The sequence below is a fragment of the Sesamum indicum genome, linkage group LG2 (genome assembly GCF_000512975.1).
Source record: "Sesamum indicum cultivar Zhongzhi No. 13 linkage group LG2, S_indicum_v1.0, whole genome shotgun sequence".
Lineage (NCBI taxonomy): Eukaryota > Viridiplantae > Streptophyta > Magnoliopsida > Lamiales > Pedaliaceae > Sesamum > Sesamum indicum.
Genome location: NC_026146.1, coordinates 16,806,878 through 16,822,350, shown reverse-complemented (window position 1 = coordinate 16,822,350; position 15,473 = coordinate 16,806,878). Strand labels below are relative to the sequence as shown.

The following is a 15,473-nucleotide window of genomic DNA, read 5'->3' as shown; positions in this document are numbered from 1 at the left end:
ATTAGTTGTATTAATGTCAAAGGTGTTAATTTATGAAAACAAGTACAAAAAAAAAAAAAGCCTCATTGTTAGATCAGAAAAATAAGCCTATGTAAGTATTGACATAAGAAGAGTAGGTTTCTTTCCAGAAGACATGGGAAAACATAGAAGAGTAGTAGGGAGGCAGCCAATGAGACGTAGACACGTTGGGCACTTTATGTCTCAATCCCAGGTCTATTTTTGATACAGTTAAGAACGTGGAGTTCAGAGTGTCCAACTTTCTTGGATGTCCGAGATTTCACATTTCACTTTATTCCTATGTTTAATCTTTTCCATTCCCGTTCCCAGATGATAACTCACACTATAAAAATTATAATAATAATAATAATAACAAATTAATATTATATATTTCTTAATATAAAAAATTGACATAACAAACGATATAATTTCTTATTATTAATAATTAGTTATGCATGTATGTGGATAACTGCAATTTACCTTATGTGATATTATAAATGAGTAAATTATTTTTTTTACGTAAAATAAATATCAACTTAACTTTTTGTAATTTTTTAAAATAGAGCAATTATATCATATTTAAAAAATATTAAAAAATAATTTACTTATTTGTATCATCATATAAGATTGCTTGCATTTTTTGCGAGGCCAAAAAAGGACTATTAACAGACCAAGAGACACAGAAATGGACCATTTTAAGGTATATAATTGTATAAATTAGTAAAGACAATTTTGATATAATTATTAGTAAAATTTTGTGATGGTTGCTGCTATTTCTTTGGTGCTAAAACACCCCCTCAATTTAGAGAAAGTGATGCTAAATTAGGTGATAGCGATTAACTATTGTATATCGGATAAATTAATTATAATTATCAAATATCTATATCTAATGGCAATCAACAATTATGACAATCATATACTAATTATCAATATCATATAACTATAATCTAATCAACGTTTGTTATTTAATTAATTGGAATAATATTTTATTATTAAAGTATAATAACATTCCCACGACGAATCCGTGAGCTTAAAGTTATAGGCCTCAATATTATGAATTGAATTAGGTATGATGAGCATATGCAATGAATTAAGATAGGTAGGCTCAGTAAAAAACGAGAAGTGATCACAAGGAAATGTTGCTACCAATAAGATAATGACCATACCTTCCTTCCATAACTTGCCTTTCTTGTCCTTTCCTTTTCTACGTACGAATTAATGTTGAGATTTGACTCTCATTAATTCAACAGACAGACTCAAAAGTTGAATTCACTCAAAGACTACTGTGTAATGTGGCGTTCGATTGAATGTTCATTTTGTCCAAAAGCTCTTGTGGTAGGTGGTGTTTGTTTTTATTGGAGTGTCAGTACGAACTTATCTTAAAAATTGTATGACTAAAAGAAAACATAGTTTGGTCCACAATTTTTGGCTTAATTGGTAAGAATGAATTATTTACAATCATATAAATGTAGATTTGGTTTTCTCCATCAATATAAGAACTACGTCATTAATAAGTAATGTGTGAATATTTCTATAAATAATTAATTATGATATTAGGAACATTCCCTGCTCATAATTGTGATCAAAATTGAAACCATTAATTAAGATTTATTGAAGAAAACAAAGAAAGAGGAGAACTTTAAGTGAGTTTATATATTAGGTAAATTCCTTATCACTATTAAATATCAGGAAATGATAATGCACGCTGACAATCATAATGAAATTCATACACATAATTTTAAAAATATATCTATTTAATATATATATTATGGAATAATATTGATAAGGGTATATCATACCTACTCATAAAAAGACATAAATAACCCTTCAACAATACTAAAATACCACTGGAGCCCCAGCATCCGCATCTTTCTATTTCGAGTCGGGCCACATCTTCCTATCTTGGCTCGAGTTGCTCAATCCGACCCGTTCTGATGACCCAAGATTTAGATCATAAATCATCTAATAACTTATGATTTGATATGACACCACGTGGACCAGAAGGTTTGCACATTTAGCCCCAGAGAAGGAGTATATGCATGAAGGTACCACCTCCTCGTCATGGAGGTCGTGCTAGTATCTGAAAAAGATTATCTTCATGAAGGTTGCACACCTCCAACGAGATCGCATTATTTGTCTGAAAAAGACTAGTCCAAAAATCTAAAAAAGAATATTGTCATGGAGGTCGCACAATTGTCTGAAAAGAAGTAGTTGAAATTTTTGAAAAAGAGTATCGTCGTTGAGGTTGCGCTACTATCTAAAAAAAATTATCATCATGGAGGTCGTGCACTAAGATCGCCCTAGTATTTGAAAAATTAAACTATCGTCATGGTGGAGATTGCATTATTGTCTGAAAAATGTAGTTGAAAAAATAAAAAAAGATTATCATCATGGAGGTCGCGCACAAAGGTCGCGCTAGTATCTGAAAAAGATTGATCTAGAAAAAAATCATTTTAATCTGAAAAAGATCACCTTAATCTGAAGAAGATTTTTTATCTGAAAAAGATCACCTTAATTCGAAAAAGATTTTTAATTTGAAAAAAATCACTTTAATCTGAAAAAAAAGGTTTTGATCTAAAAAGTATCACCCCTAGATCTGAAAATGACCACCTTAATCTGAAGGAAATTTTTGATCTGGAAAAGATCACATTAATTTGAAAAAAAATTGATCTGAAAAAGATCACCTTAATGCAAAAAAAAATTTAATCTAGAAAAAATCACCTTGATCTGAAAAGATCACCTTAAATCTAGAAAAGATTGTCCAAGTATCTCGCTCAAGAGATTGAGGTTCTCAATATAAAATTTGAAAGATTTCTAAGACCCCGAGAGATAAAGAGGCGGCATTCTACTTCAAGTGTTTTTCTACATCTTCAAGTGCTCTTTCAGGTACACTTAAAGAAGTGGGGGACTTATGATATAGTTATATCATACACACTTAGAAATAGTCATAAATAACCCTCCAACAACACTAAAATACTACTGGAGCCCTGAGATCCGCGTCTTTCTATCTCGACTTGAGTAGCTCTACCCGACCTGCCCTAATGACCGAGATCTAGACTATAAATTATTTGAGAACTGATGATTTGGGATGACGCCACATGAACTAGAAGGTGGGCGCATTTAGTCTTATAAATACCCTCATTCCATAGCATTTATGGTAAGATATATTCATTACTTGCTAACTCATTTACTACTTAAAATCGTTATTTATCATCTCTAACTTGAACTGACTTAGGCATTGGAAGAGTTTCGCCGAGGAGCATCTCGACTAGTTTAATATGTTTTTCTCTTATTAAAAACTACTAAAATATTTGGGACAACCATACTGGATGACGGATTATCACCCCTTAAAAAATCATATCATATTGTATCATAAATCACCACCTCTTGAAAGATCACAAATTTGACCCGAATGAAATATATAATAAAGAGGGTCATGTCTAATCGCACACATATATTGATGACTTTAACATGAATGTTTTGTTTTGCAATGAATTAAAGTTGTGAGGATGGACGACAAGTGTTAAAGAAAGCACAATCATTTCCGTGCTGTGGTGAGTGACACATCAATTCTTTTTCTCCCCCAAAAGGAATTGGAAGGGACGTCAAGGTAGGGCTGTGTTGCCCATCTCCTGCTCCCCTCACACGTCAATTTCCTTAGGTTTTCCGATTCACATTTCTCTCGCTGTCAAATCTCAATAAACCTACTTTCTTTCTTTCTGGTTTTTTTTTTTTTTTTTTTTTAATTACTAATTTTTTGGTGTTTCATTCTACTTAATTTTTTTATTATTAATTACTGAATTTATAACAAACACTAATTTCGTAACATAATAATAATTAATGTGACTAGCTATTTATGTATGGTTTCAGAAAAACCCTTCATTACTAACTTATATGTAATTAATTAAGCATGCTTTAAACGATGAAAATTAGTGTATATGTTTTTACGGACCTTAGGTCGTGGTTATATATATATATACAACTTTAACTGGGAACTGTACGTAAATCCTGTCGGAGGTCGTTCCTTGCAAGAAAAAATTTAAGTTAAGGAGAACTCCAGAAATTCAAAATACGTACATTAATACTCAAAGAAAGTGCTGAAACGTATATTATATATATGATTGCAGCTGTGCTGCTAACTATGGGACATATTTAAGTTGTCTTCTACAGGACAATGAACATATATATATATATATATATACAAATATACAGATGCTCACAGTACTGCTAAAATCGTTCCCGTACTTTCAGAAAAGGGACCAGCCTTAACTAGATTTAATTAGGAAGACATCAACTTTGACTCCAAATATTTCAAACAAGAATTTCTTCCTTAATTACATCATCTAACTTTATATCATTAATATGTCGTGAAGACTTTAAAATCCACAAAAGTAGGTATAGACAGGATATATATATATATATATATGTCCGAAATTGGGATTGGAATAGCTTAATTTTGGAAAGTGAAAAATGAAGTTAGTTTAATTGGTTATGCTAGTCTTGGTGAAACATTAATAAAATAGAGATCATGAGAACAAGTCTGGATATCTGGGGGTGGGGGAGTTTGGTATCAGTTGAGACCTACTAAAAACTAGTTTTATAATTCTAAAAAATATTTAATTTATATAATCAAAGTGATTGTTCTAAATACGTACGTGAAAATAATATTTTTGAGTGCACAAGTACTTATTTATGAGTACTTTAAAGTTTCAAATATATTAATTTCTTACTTTATGTATATTAAGTATAAATTAAAAATTTACATTATTGTTTTAATCTAGAATCAGTATTATATTTGCAATAGTCTGATCCAAATAAAAGTCTTGGCTCAAAAAATTAAAACCCAGCAGGATCCGGTCACAAGTCTGATAATTAGGGTTTGCTTTGACTTGTGAATTCAAATTCTCTACGACTGTGTAGAAGATGTTAGGACAAGTTGAATGTCATTTCATCGATCTGTCTATATATATAGGGCTGAATTGTCTTGTCCAAGAAACTCACAACAAAACCTAGTGGGCCTAAACCCACTGCTCTCTATTTCTCCTCAAATTAAATTACCATACGCCCCGAAGAAAATAATTAGATTAAAATAAATTATTAGGATTTTCTAAAGTACTTCGAAAAATCAAAAAAAGAAGAAGACCTGATGACTTGTTTTAGTTAAGAATTTAACAATCTTTCTTAATTACTTGAATTCATCATATTAGTGAAACTAATTATACACATAAAACTTATAGATCTGATAATAAAATTTAATATCCTAAAATTTCAAAAAAAATACTTCATTATATATATATACATATAGATCAGCTTATGAATTTAAATATATTTCTAAACAACCGTGTGCAAACACCCTTTTAATTCACTACAAGAAAAAGACTCGAAAACTATGAAAAATTTTGATACTAATTAAAATCACAACTAATTAGCAAATCAAATTCATACTAATTCATTGCTAGTCTAAATTATTAGCAACGAATTCTAATATTTTGTAAGAAATATATATATGTCATTGCTATTAGCATTATTTTTTGTAGTGATTAAAACAAGTTGTGACTATCATAGGTGTTATAGATTCTTTGCGTAGTATTGTAATATCATCATATATATATACATGTATGTATATGAGCTTTTCCTAGAGCACAGGCACACAGTAGGTAGGTAGTTTAATTTCTTTTTAAACCTGAGTTCTTGCATTGGGACAAAGTTATTTCTACTTTCACTTTATGTTATATCTTGTTAGGCAGGAGGGAGGGTTTTCTTGCATTGCTCACACAGTAAAAAACAAAAAGAGGAAAACACAAGTACACAACAGGGCATCCCATCATCCTACTTTACATCCACAATTAATTAAACCCATGTGTGTGTGTATATATCTTGTTAGAAAAGAAGTGGAGGATAGTAGAATAGTTTTACTAATTAAATTTCCACTTGCGTCTTACAACAAATGAAACAATGTAGGGTATTCATAGATATGAAAAACACCCTTCAAACTCCTATAATAATTCAAGAACTTGACCAACTAAAATACATGCATAGTCTTTTAGATTTTATCAATACTTAATTTAGTTTATTTTTCCAACATATATATATGTATGATGTAACACACAAACACACACATATATATGTATGATGTATGTATGTATGTGTGTAAGAAATTAACATGAAGGCATGCACAGTTGCACATATGAGGCAAAACCTAAGACCTGCCCCACTAGGCAACAGCATTTCCTACCCTAGAAAAGCTGAAGAAGAAGGGGGATAAAAAGTTAAAATATAGAAGAGAAACAAAGAAACACTTGCAACCTGTACAATCCCATAAATGTTTCTCATCTCTTATTTTTCTGCAGGATTTGAATTATATAACATACATATATATTCAAATTAAAAAAAAAAAGAAAGAAAGAAAGAAAGAATCTTGGTTGCATTGAGAGCAGGTACAGAAATTATATATATAAATATAATATATATATATAGGGTAATGGGGAGAGGGAAGGTGGAGCTGAAGAGAATTGAGAACAAGGTAAATAGACAGGTGACTTTTGCAAAGAGGAGAAATGGGCTGCTCAAGAAAGCCTACGAACTCTCTGTTCTCTGTGATGCTGAGGTTGCTCTCATCATCTTCTCCAACAAAGGCAAGCTCTATGAGTTCTGCAGCAGTTCTAGGTGTGTCTCTTTTCATTTCTCACTCTATCATCACTCTGTTTGTGTCTGTTGTCTTCATGACTGGCTTAGAAATTAGGGGTTTTCTACTTGATTTTGTGAGTGTTTATGTGGTTTTTTTTGAAAGACTTAGGATTTAACCTTTTTGGGGTTTTCTTAATGTTTGTGGTTTTCTCACTCACTGCGTGTTTCTTGACAGACGGACTTAGAAATTAACGTTTATGGGTGTTTTTCAGTTTATTTTTTGTGAATTAATTCTTGACAGAATTTGAAATTAAGTACCTCTGTGGGGTTTTACTAATTTTCTGACTACTGTTAATTAGGCCCTTAAAAGGAAGAGATGAAACAGAAAATGAGAAGAAAATAGGTTTTTCTTGTTCGACTTTGTTTAGGTTGTCGGGCGCTTAGAAGGAGCAGTTTCGATTAACAAATTAAAGAAGAAGAAAAAAATAGGTTATTTTTTCGATTACTTTTGTTCAGGTTGTCAAGTCCTTGCAAGGAGGAGATCGCTTGAACAATAAATCGTGGGTCTTTAATTTTTTTTTTTTATAACTAAATTCTGGATTAATTTTTAGGTAGTGATATTTTTTGTGGTGTCCGATCCGATGGTTTTGATCTTGTATTAGAAAATTAATGTTCCCTTTTTATGATTTTGAGAGATGATTTCTGCAGGTAGTGAAGTGAGTTCTTTGCAGTGTATATGTGTAAGAGATGTGATCAGTCTTTTCTTGTACTGCGACCCATCCCCACAAAAAGAAAAGTAATTTCGTGCATTTAGTTAAAAACTGGCAGTGATCAGAAACCTTAAAATCTTGATATTTCATCTCAATGTTAACGCTCATCATGTCTATAGAATTTCAAAATCTCTCTCTCTCTCTATATATATTATATATCATGGTATATCAAATTTTATATATATTTGTATATCAACCGTACAAAAACTATTATATTATTACAGTTATTTATTTATTTATACTAATCTAAACCATCAAGTACGTCTGGTCAAATCCGAATTAATGTGATTGGTCACATAACAAGTATATCACGCTTGATCTGATCTATGATTTGATCGATCAAACTTGATTCGAACAAAAAATTTACCATATAGAAAAAATTCTTTCTAACATCTTACTTTTAGCTAAAAATGTTGCAAACATCAAAAGAAATTAATCACATATTATGGAAAAATGAGAAAACATTACATACTAGAATAAATGCACACGCGAAAGCTATATATATACAAACAAATTTTGTGTTTTCGACACAAATTGCCAAATTCGTAAGTATATAATATATATATATATATGTTTGCCTTAATTAGTTACATTATGGAACATGCATGCTAACATTAAAATCCTAAGTTTCAACCTCCACATGTTAAAAGTAAGAAGTCTTTAATTAGCCCTACCCTACAGAGACATGAATACATATTCATATACTGATGAATTTACTCTCTGGAATTTAATTTTTCCTGCACATATATATGTATGTCTATGAGTGTATATATATATATATATATCATGCGCCCCTTAATTTATTCTTTAATGTTAGTATGGGCGCGACATTGGAGAGATATCACAGAAGCAGCTATGGTCCACTTGAAGCACACCAATCTCCCCATAATGAACAGGTAGCATAATTATATATAATTATATTCGCAGTCGAAATATATTGAACTATATAGCTCATATCATACTCTTATGCCACAAATTATACACACATTTATTCCAAACCCCCTTCATGATCAGAAAGAAAGTGCTGTATATATGTATATTTGAATTTGTTCATTGAATTGAATATACATACAAATATAAGGAGAAATTAGGCGAATATGCGTATGCCTGACTTGATTTGTTCTTGAAAGTAGAACAAATACCAGGAATATATGAAGCTCAAGGCAAGAGTTGAGGTTCTTCAACAATCTCAGAGGTAATTATATATTATATATTAACGGGGGGTTGCGCCAGTTTATTTACAGCCAAACATATCTTTAGATAAAAATTTTAATTTCATTGTTGATCAGAACTCAGAAGAGCATTAATTAATTAATTTATTTATTTTTGTTTTGTTTTGTTTGAAAGGCATCTTTTAGGGGAAGAGTTGGGACAGTTGGGCATAAAGGAGCTTGATCAACTTGAGAATGTATTAGATACATCATTGAAAGAAATACGCTCCAATAAGGTATATTTTTATTTGTTGCTCGATTGATCGCATATATATGTATATATTGTTTTTGTCACGAACGACACATATATATACACACACAATTATGTAACTCAATAATTAATTTGAGGGATCTGTTTAATTTGCTCAAGTTTTGTTTTCTAGTAGTCGGCGAAGTTGGCGAATTATGTAAAAACAAGCTTAATAATAATTAAGCTAATACGATCAAGATTCAGTGAAACTATTGGTTATTACTAAATTCAGCTTCTATTTATACAGACAGTGTGAGAGTAATTAAGTACTGTTCATATTTAATATTTTCAAGCATTAATTAATTGCCTCAGTAGTTGTTGGCTGTGAGTTAATTTGTTTCAGACAACACCATATCACAATTAATTTTTACTAAATTATTTGCGGGTCATAAATTCATTCTCAAATTATTATTGATTCTTCAGCCCTTTTAATCCAGAAATTTTGTGTCTATTGATAGGGTCCCTAGTTTTTTCTGTATACCAAGATATACATTAATTTGTTTGCATATATATCTTTGCTGGGCGACTATGTAAGTAAGTTGGTTGTCTTAAATGTTTGCAGAATCATCGTATGCTTAATCAGCTTTCTGATCTTCACCAAAAGGTACTACATATGTGCTCAATCATGACCAAATTATTGTTTTTTTTTTTTTTTGACTTAGATGTATTTTTATCCCATGACTTAGGTAATTTGGCATTTTCGTGTTTTTAATTTTATAAGGTGATATTTTGGTCCAGCATTTTTTTAAACTTTTGGCGATTTCAGTTCTTCTTTTTTGCCGGAGTTCACCTTCTCATTGTAAATAAATGCATGTACATTTCAAGTAACCTTTTAAAATTGGTGTTATTCTTTTTTACTTTCTCTGGAGTTCACATTTCTCGCCACTGAAGGTGATGAACTCCAACAAAAAAAAAAAAAGATTAAAATTGCAAAATTAAAAGGATGCAGATCCAGAATTCTACCCTATAAAATTAAGAGACACAAATGCCAAATAACCTAAGATATGAAACCAAAAATGCATTTAATCGTTTATTTTTTTTGGTGTGTGTAAATAGCACGTTGCTAACTGTTATCAATTCCATGCTTTAACTGTTTTACAGGAAAGAAATCTGTTGGAAATTAACAGGGCTCTGAGGAGCAAGGTATACCATCTGATCCTTGTAAAGTTCAACTCCACCTAAATCTGATCATGAAGAAAAATTACGATTTCCTTCAAATGAAAAATAATACATTAATATTGCAGCTTGAAGGAACTAGTGCAGCATTACAATCAACCTGGCAACTACAACCGGAGCTCAACGTACAGTACCAGCAGCCCCCGCCCGTTCTTCCAGACGTGTTGTTCGAGCCTCTTCAGTCCAACAACATCCGGTACGTGCTATAATGTCTGCGCACACATTTTTCTCCAACAAGTATTAATCTTCTTTTTTCCAAAACATTTCGAGACAGGTACAACTCCGTGGAACCAAATAACGTTGCAGGAGCAACACAAACTCCAAACATGGTGCTACCAGGATGGATGCATTGACTCCATCCTAATAAAAATGTTGAATGTAATAATAATACAAACTCTTGTCTACAAATTTAATGTGGTAATACTTTTTTTTTTTTTTCTTTTCAAATGAACTACCTATATATATACACTATTGATGGCAGTATTGGATGTGCTGTAAAATACTGTAATAACAGCAATGGACGTTCTGGATTGAATTTTAATATGCATTGGCACTATACGACTTTTGACAGGGATTTCATGTCGGGAGGGGAAACGGGCTGATGTTACAGCCTATGAGACCTTAATTTTTGTGTTTGTTTTCCTACTGTTGTATCCGCATAGACGTTTGGTTTTCGATGTGTTATTGTATTACAAAACTTGTTATAATATAATAATTATTAATACATATACAGTAATATTTTGTATATAAAATAGTGTTTTTCATTTTTATCTTTTTTTATTTAAAGTTTTCATGGATCTTCGCTCATGGTAGAAATGAAACTAATTCTCACTACAAGAAATTATGTCAATAATTAGGAAAATTAGAAATGAAAGTAAATTTATTGGTAAATTAGCAACGAATTTAACAAGCCACAATAATTTTTAAGTTTTTGTAATTTGCGAATTAACATTAGAAACAAAATACGAAAGGAATTTTAATGTTGCAAGTAACTAACCTTGGCGGAAAAATTGAAAAGTTCCCACCAAAGATTTACTAACAAAACTAAGAACGAAAAAAATTTAATGCTACAATGAGCAACGAGCTAATTATCAAGTAAATATTTTGTTACGAAATTCGTTGCTGCTCGTTGACATATAAAGCAGTGTTTTACCCAAAACGAATACATCAGGCATGTAATGTGATGGATATATATTGTTAATTAGATTAATTAAAGAAAATTATATTCTCCAATTTAAGAACTACAGTTAACAAGTTAAGTTGAACTTCACATATGAAAAGTTGACAAGATGCAGTAATTATGGTGTTTCTTTCTTTTGAGGGTAATCTTGTCATTATGCCCAAATAGCACTTTCCCAAAATAGCTATGGCATTATTATGTCCTGAATATTTTAGGAAATGGACCTCGCAAATCCACCCATTTTTTACTGTGTTAGCAGCACACTATTACAGGAAATAATATTTTTAGTTCTATAAATCGAGCCCGCTTTATTTTTTATTGTATTTATCATGAAATTAACGTTTTTAGTTTCGTAACTTATAAGTACATATTTAGCACGTGATCATTAAGTATAAAATATTATTTTAAAAAATTAAAAAATAAAAACGACAAATACCTTAATTTACATTACTAAAAATACATTTAAGCCTTTCCCATAATGTAGGTCCAAAAAGCATAACATTTTCATGTGGGATACGAAAAAAATGCATTTGGGACAACCACTCCTTATCTGTTTTTTTGTCGAAACAAGCAACTTATATTACAATTAGGCATATCATGTCTTCTCTTCTCTTCTCTTCTCTTCTTCAATGCGTCTAACCACTACTCTTCTTGCTATATATATGTTCGTGGCAGGTCGATGTCCAATCAATCTTCATATCTTCCAAATAAATGAAATATATTGCTATAAGTATTATGATGATCCAATATTATCAATTCTTAGCTAATTAATTATTTGATTTTATTCAAAAATTCTTCTAATAGTATTAGACGACAAAATTACATAATTATTAACAATAAATATCTATGCAAGATTTTGTAGTTATTACCGCAGACATGATCTTTCTTTTAACAATAAATCGTTTCAATCAATGTATGGACATAACTCTGAACTATGAAATGAATACAAAAATTCGAATTATGATATCGAACGGATTCATGGGATCTCAATTTTAACCATTAGGATCAGACATAATTGCAAATTAAGCTGATCCAAATATGACGGAAATGAAGTGACATAAAATTAGGTAGTGAGGCAGCATGAATTTCTATGTTGCTCTAATTATACAGATAAAGATATTGTTACTTTGGTGAGAGAAATGAAATGTTGAATATTTCCAAGTTGGGGATTGTGAACCACCCAAATTGCACAGATCTAAGCTGAAGATAAGATATGATTCGGGTTGTGTATATATTGAATTGAACGGCGCGCACTTGAATTGGATAAGAATAGAACCAAAAATCGCACTGCACGACTACAGCTGCATGTCTGCCTTCACATCCCCTAATTTACACCTTTCCTTTCACACTATACAAATTTTAATTATTTGGATTATAATAAAACTTATATATATATATGTATATATGTATATATGTAAAGATATAACATTTTCGGGCATAATTATAAGTTAATCATGTCGAAAAATTACTTGAAATATTAGTACGTACTTTTAGAGACAAAATGCTTTTTTTAATCCTATAAAATAAAGGAAGAATTTATTTTGATACCACAACAATGCAGGTATCGTTTTTACCCTACTTTTAGCTTAGAAAGTAAAATTTTATTTAATTTCAAGATGCTCTGAATTAAAAAGGCACATGAATGAATAATAAAATTTGAAAAATAATAAATTTAAGTATATGATATCGACAAAATATTTTACAATTTTCATAATAATAAATTAACACGGTTAATTAATTATGTGATAATTAGCACCACTAGTGATTCAATTATGTATACGTTGTCGTTACTATTAATTATTAACATATGTATATATATTAATTAATAATATAATATAATTGTTTTTTCGTGCTGTAATTCTTTTTTCTGTCTAAATATAACTAACTAATAATCTTTCTTTCTCATTATTTAAATATTTCTTGAATAAATTACTGTGCACTGAAACTGGACAAAGACGTCCTAACAAGAGCAACCAATTGATAGAGACCCCAATTAAGATATGGAAAGAGACAAGACAGCCTCAAAAATGTAATTACAGATATTTCAGCTTAAAAGTTTGGTATTAAAGTGGGATACAAATTAGGGAACTCATAGGACAAAATTTGTGGAACATTAATTAATGGGACCTCATGACCATATAATTTTGGCACTCATGCAAGAAATTATAATTCATTCTTACCGTCAACGCCCACTATATATGTGTTTGGCTGCCAATAATGCAAATCTTAATAGTGTGAAATTTTAATCAGCATCGAATTTATGTAATATATTTATCATGTGATTGATGTACAATAAATTATTTAAGTTTAATTGTCGTGACATTGAGAACTAACTATGATACTGTCATAGTTAGTTTTTCGGACTCTGTCCGCTGTATGAAAAATGGTTATATTATTGTAATTAATAGATTAAGATGTTTTGAATTTCTAGCAACAATATATATAAATTCATCATGCATACCTAATTAATACTAATCATAAAGTTCCACGCCAGACCAAAATATCATTTGATAGTGTTGTCAATGAAATATTATTTAAATATTGTACAATTTAATTAACCTATTGGGAATTAAATTGATTTAAAACTTTAATTTCAAGAACCATTAAGTAATGCTATTTATTTAGATATTGTAAAGATGTGTTTGGATAAAAAGATTTGAATTATTCCTTTTTTTTATTAATAACTGTAAATAAATTATATTAATAACTCATTTTGATACACTGAGCAATACCCAAATTCAGCCAATAGATCGATATAACTAAAAATAATAAATAAATTATAATAATTCATATAAGCTGAAACAAATACCAGCACGTTCGGTGGAACTAGGACCTATATCATCAAATTTGCTCATGGGACATCAATTTTAACCTTAACCACTAAATTAAAACATCCTAATAAAACGCTTTGAAATTAAAATTAGAATTTCAAATAACTTCATATTTCAATGAATTTTTCAACATAATGCTCAATTATTAGAAATCCTTTTCAGTACCAAACAAGTTTGATAAAGTTGTTATTATACATTAAAAACCTTTAAATCTAAATCCATCTACCGAAAAACAACATAGAAGTATTTAAAACTTTCATATGTCCAAAACAATAAATTCGTGGAATATAATGTTACATTAATTGTTTATAAGTCAAGAAACACAAAAAATAAATAACAACGACCCCTCACAAAAAACTAATTAGGATTGGGACATTAACAGTGAATTTAAAAAGGAAAGACAGACGTCAACGGTTAAAAACAGTACAACATATTCGAATTCGAAACTCCGTACGTAGATCTAAATCTAATTTTGAGGCAGCCAGGCCTTTTACCTAATCTACCAACGACCCTCTCTCAAGAACCCTTGGGAACCCTCATAATCCAGCAGACAAGAACGGGGCGCACAACCCCCAACCAACCACAGCTCGACAGCACATCCTTAAAAAACCACCTGGTTTTCCTTATGGTGGTTTCGGGTTTCAAATCCCACCACTGTACATGCTTTATCAGACAGCATTCTAAATTGCCGCATATATGACATGAAGATGAAACCCACCCCATTTCATTTTTTTCACCAAAAGGGAACAACATAAGAAAGAAGACTAACATGAACAGATAAACTCTTCATACCCAGTTTTTATCCAAGACAGCAAATAACTAAGAGAGAAAATTCATTTCCTGGTCTCTATCTCTGTCGTCGTCTAGGTAGTGAAAGAAAAAAAATACTCTACATCTATCTGATCAGGGTTTCTATTTTTAGGTCTTTAATTGTTTAATTTGTTTGGTTTCTGGGAACCAAGAAAGAAGAGAGAGAAAGTAGTGTTGAGAGAGAATTAAGGGTAGGAAAATAATATAATGGGAAGAGGAAAGGTACAGCTGAAGAGGATAGAGAACAAGATCAACAGACAGGTGACTTTCTCCAAGAGGAGAGCTGGTTTGCTGAAGAAAGCTCATGAGATCTCTGTGCTGTGTGATGCAGAAGTAGCTTTGATTGTTTTTTCCCATAAGGGGAAGCTCTTTGAGTATTCTACTGATTCTTGGTAAGTTTGTCCACTTTTTCAACTCTTTCCTCATCTGATGTATGGAATTCATCCTTTTCAGAAACAAGATCTGTTGTTATTTCCTATGAACTTCTTTCCATAACTAGGGTTTTCTTCTTCTGACATTTTGTTCTAGCTAGGTTTTCCTCCAATTGTCTCATGACCAACCTGTGCCCAACCTTTTAAAGTTTTATGATATGGGTTTTCTTAATTTTCTTGATTAATTTTC

The 15,473-nt window shown here is 30.7% G+C and overlaps 1 protein-coding gene across 1 annotated transcript in view; it reads left to right on the top strand.

Annotated features, from left to right (window-relative positions):
- LOC105156749 (floral homeotic protein APETALA 1) overlaps positions 6,285-15,473 on the top strand; it is a 13,265-nt gene continuing 4,076 nt past the window's right edge. The window contains exons 1-8 of the mRNA XM_020691960.1: positions 6,285-6,663; positions 8,212-8,290; positions 8,528-8,589; positions 8,742-8,841; positions 9,418-9,459; positions 9,957-9,998; positions 10,100-10,231; positions 15,048-15,244. Of these exons, the coding sequence (XP_020547619.1) occupies positions 6,479-6,663; positions 8,212-8,290; positions 8,528-8,589; positions 8,742-8,841; positions 9,418-9,459; positions 9,957-9,998; positions 10,100-10,231; positions 15,048-15,244 (839 nt within the window). The 5' untranslated portion in view covers positions 6,285-6,478. The remainder of the gene's footprint in view (positions 6,664-8,211; positions 8,291-8,527; positions 8,590-8,741; positions 8,842-9,417; positions 9,460-9,956; positions 9,999-10,099; positions 10,232-15,047; positions 15,245-15,473) is intronic.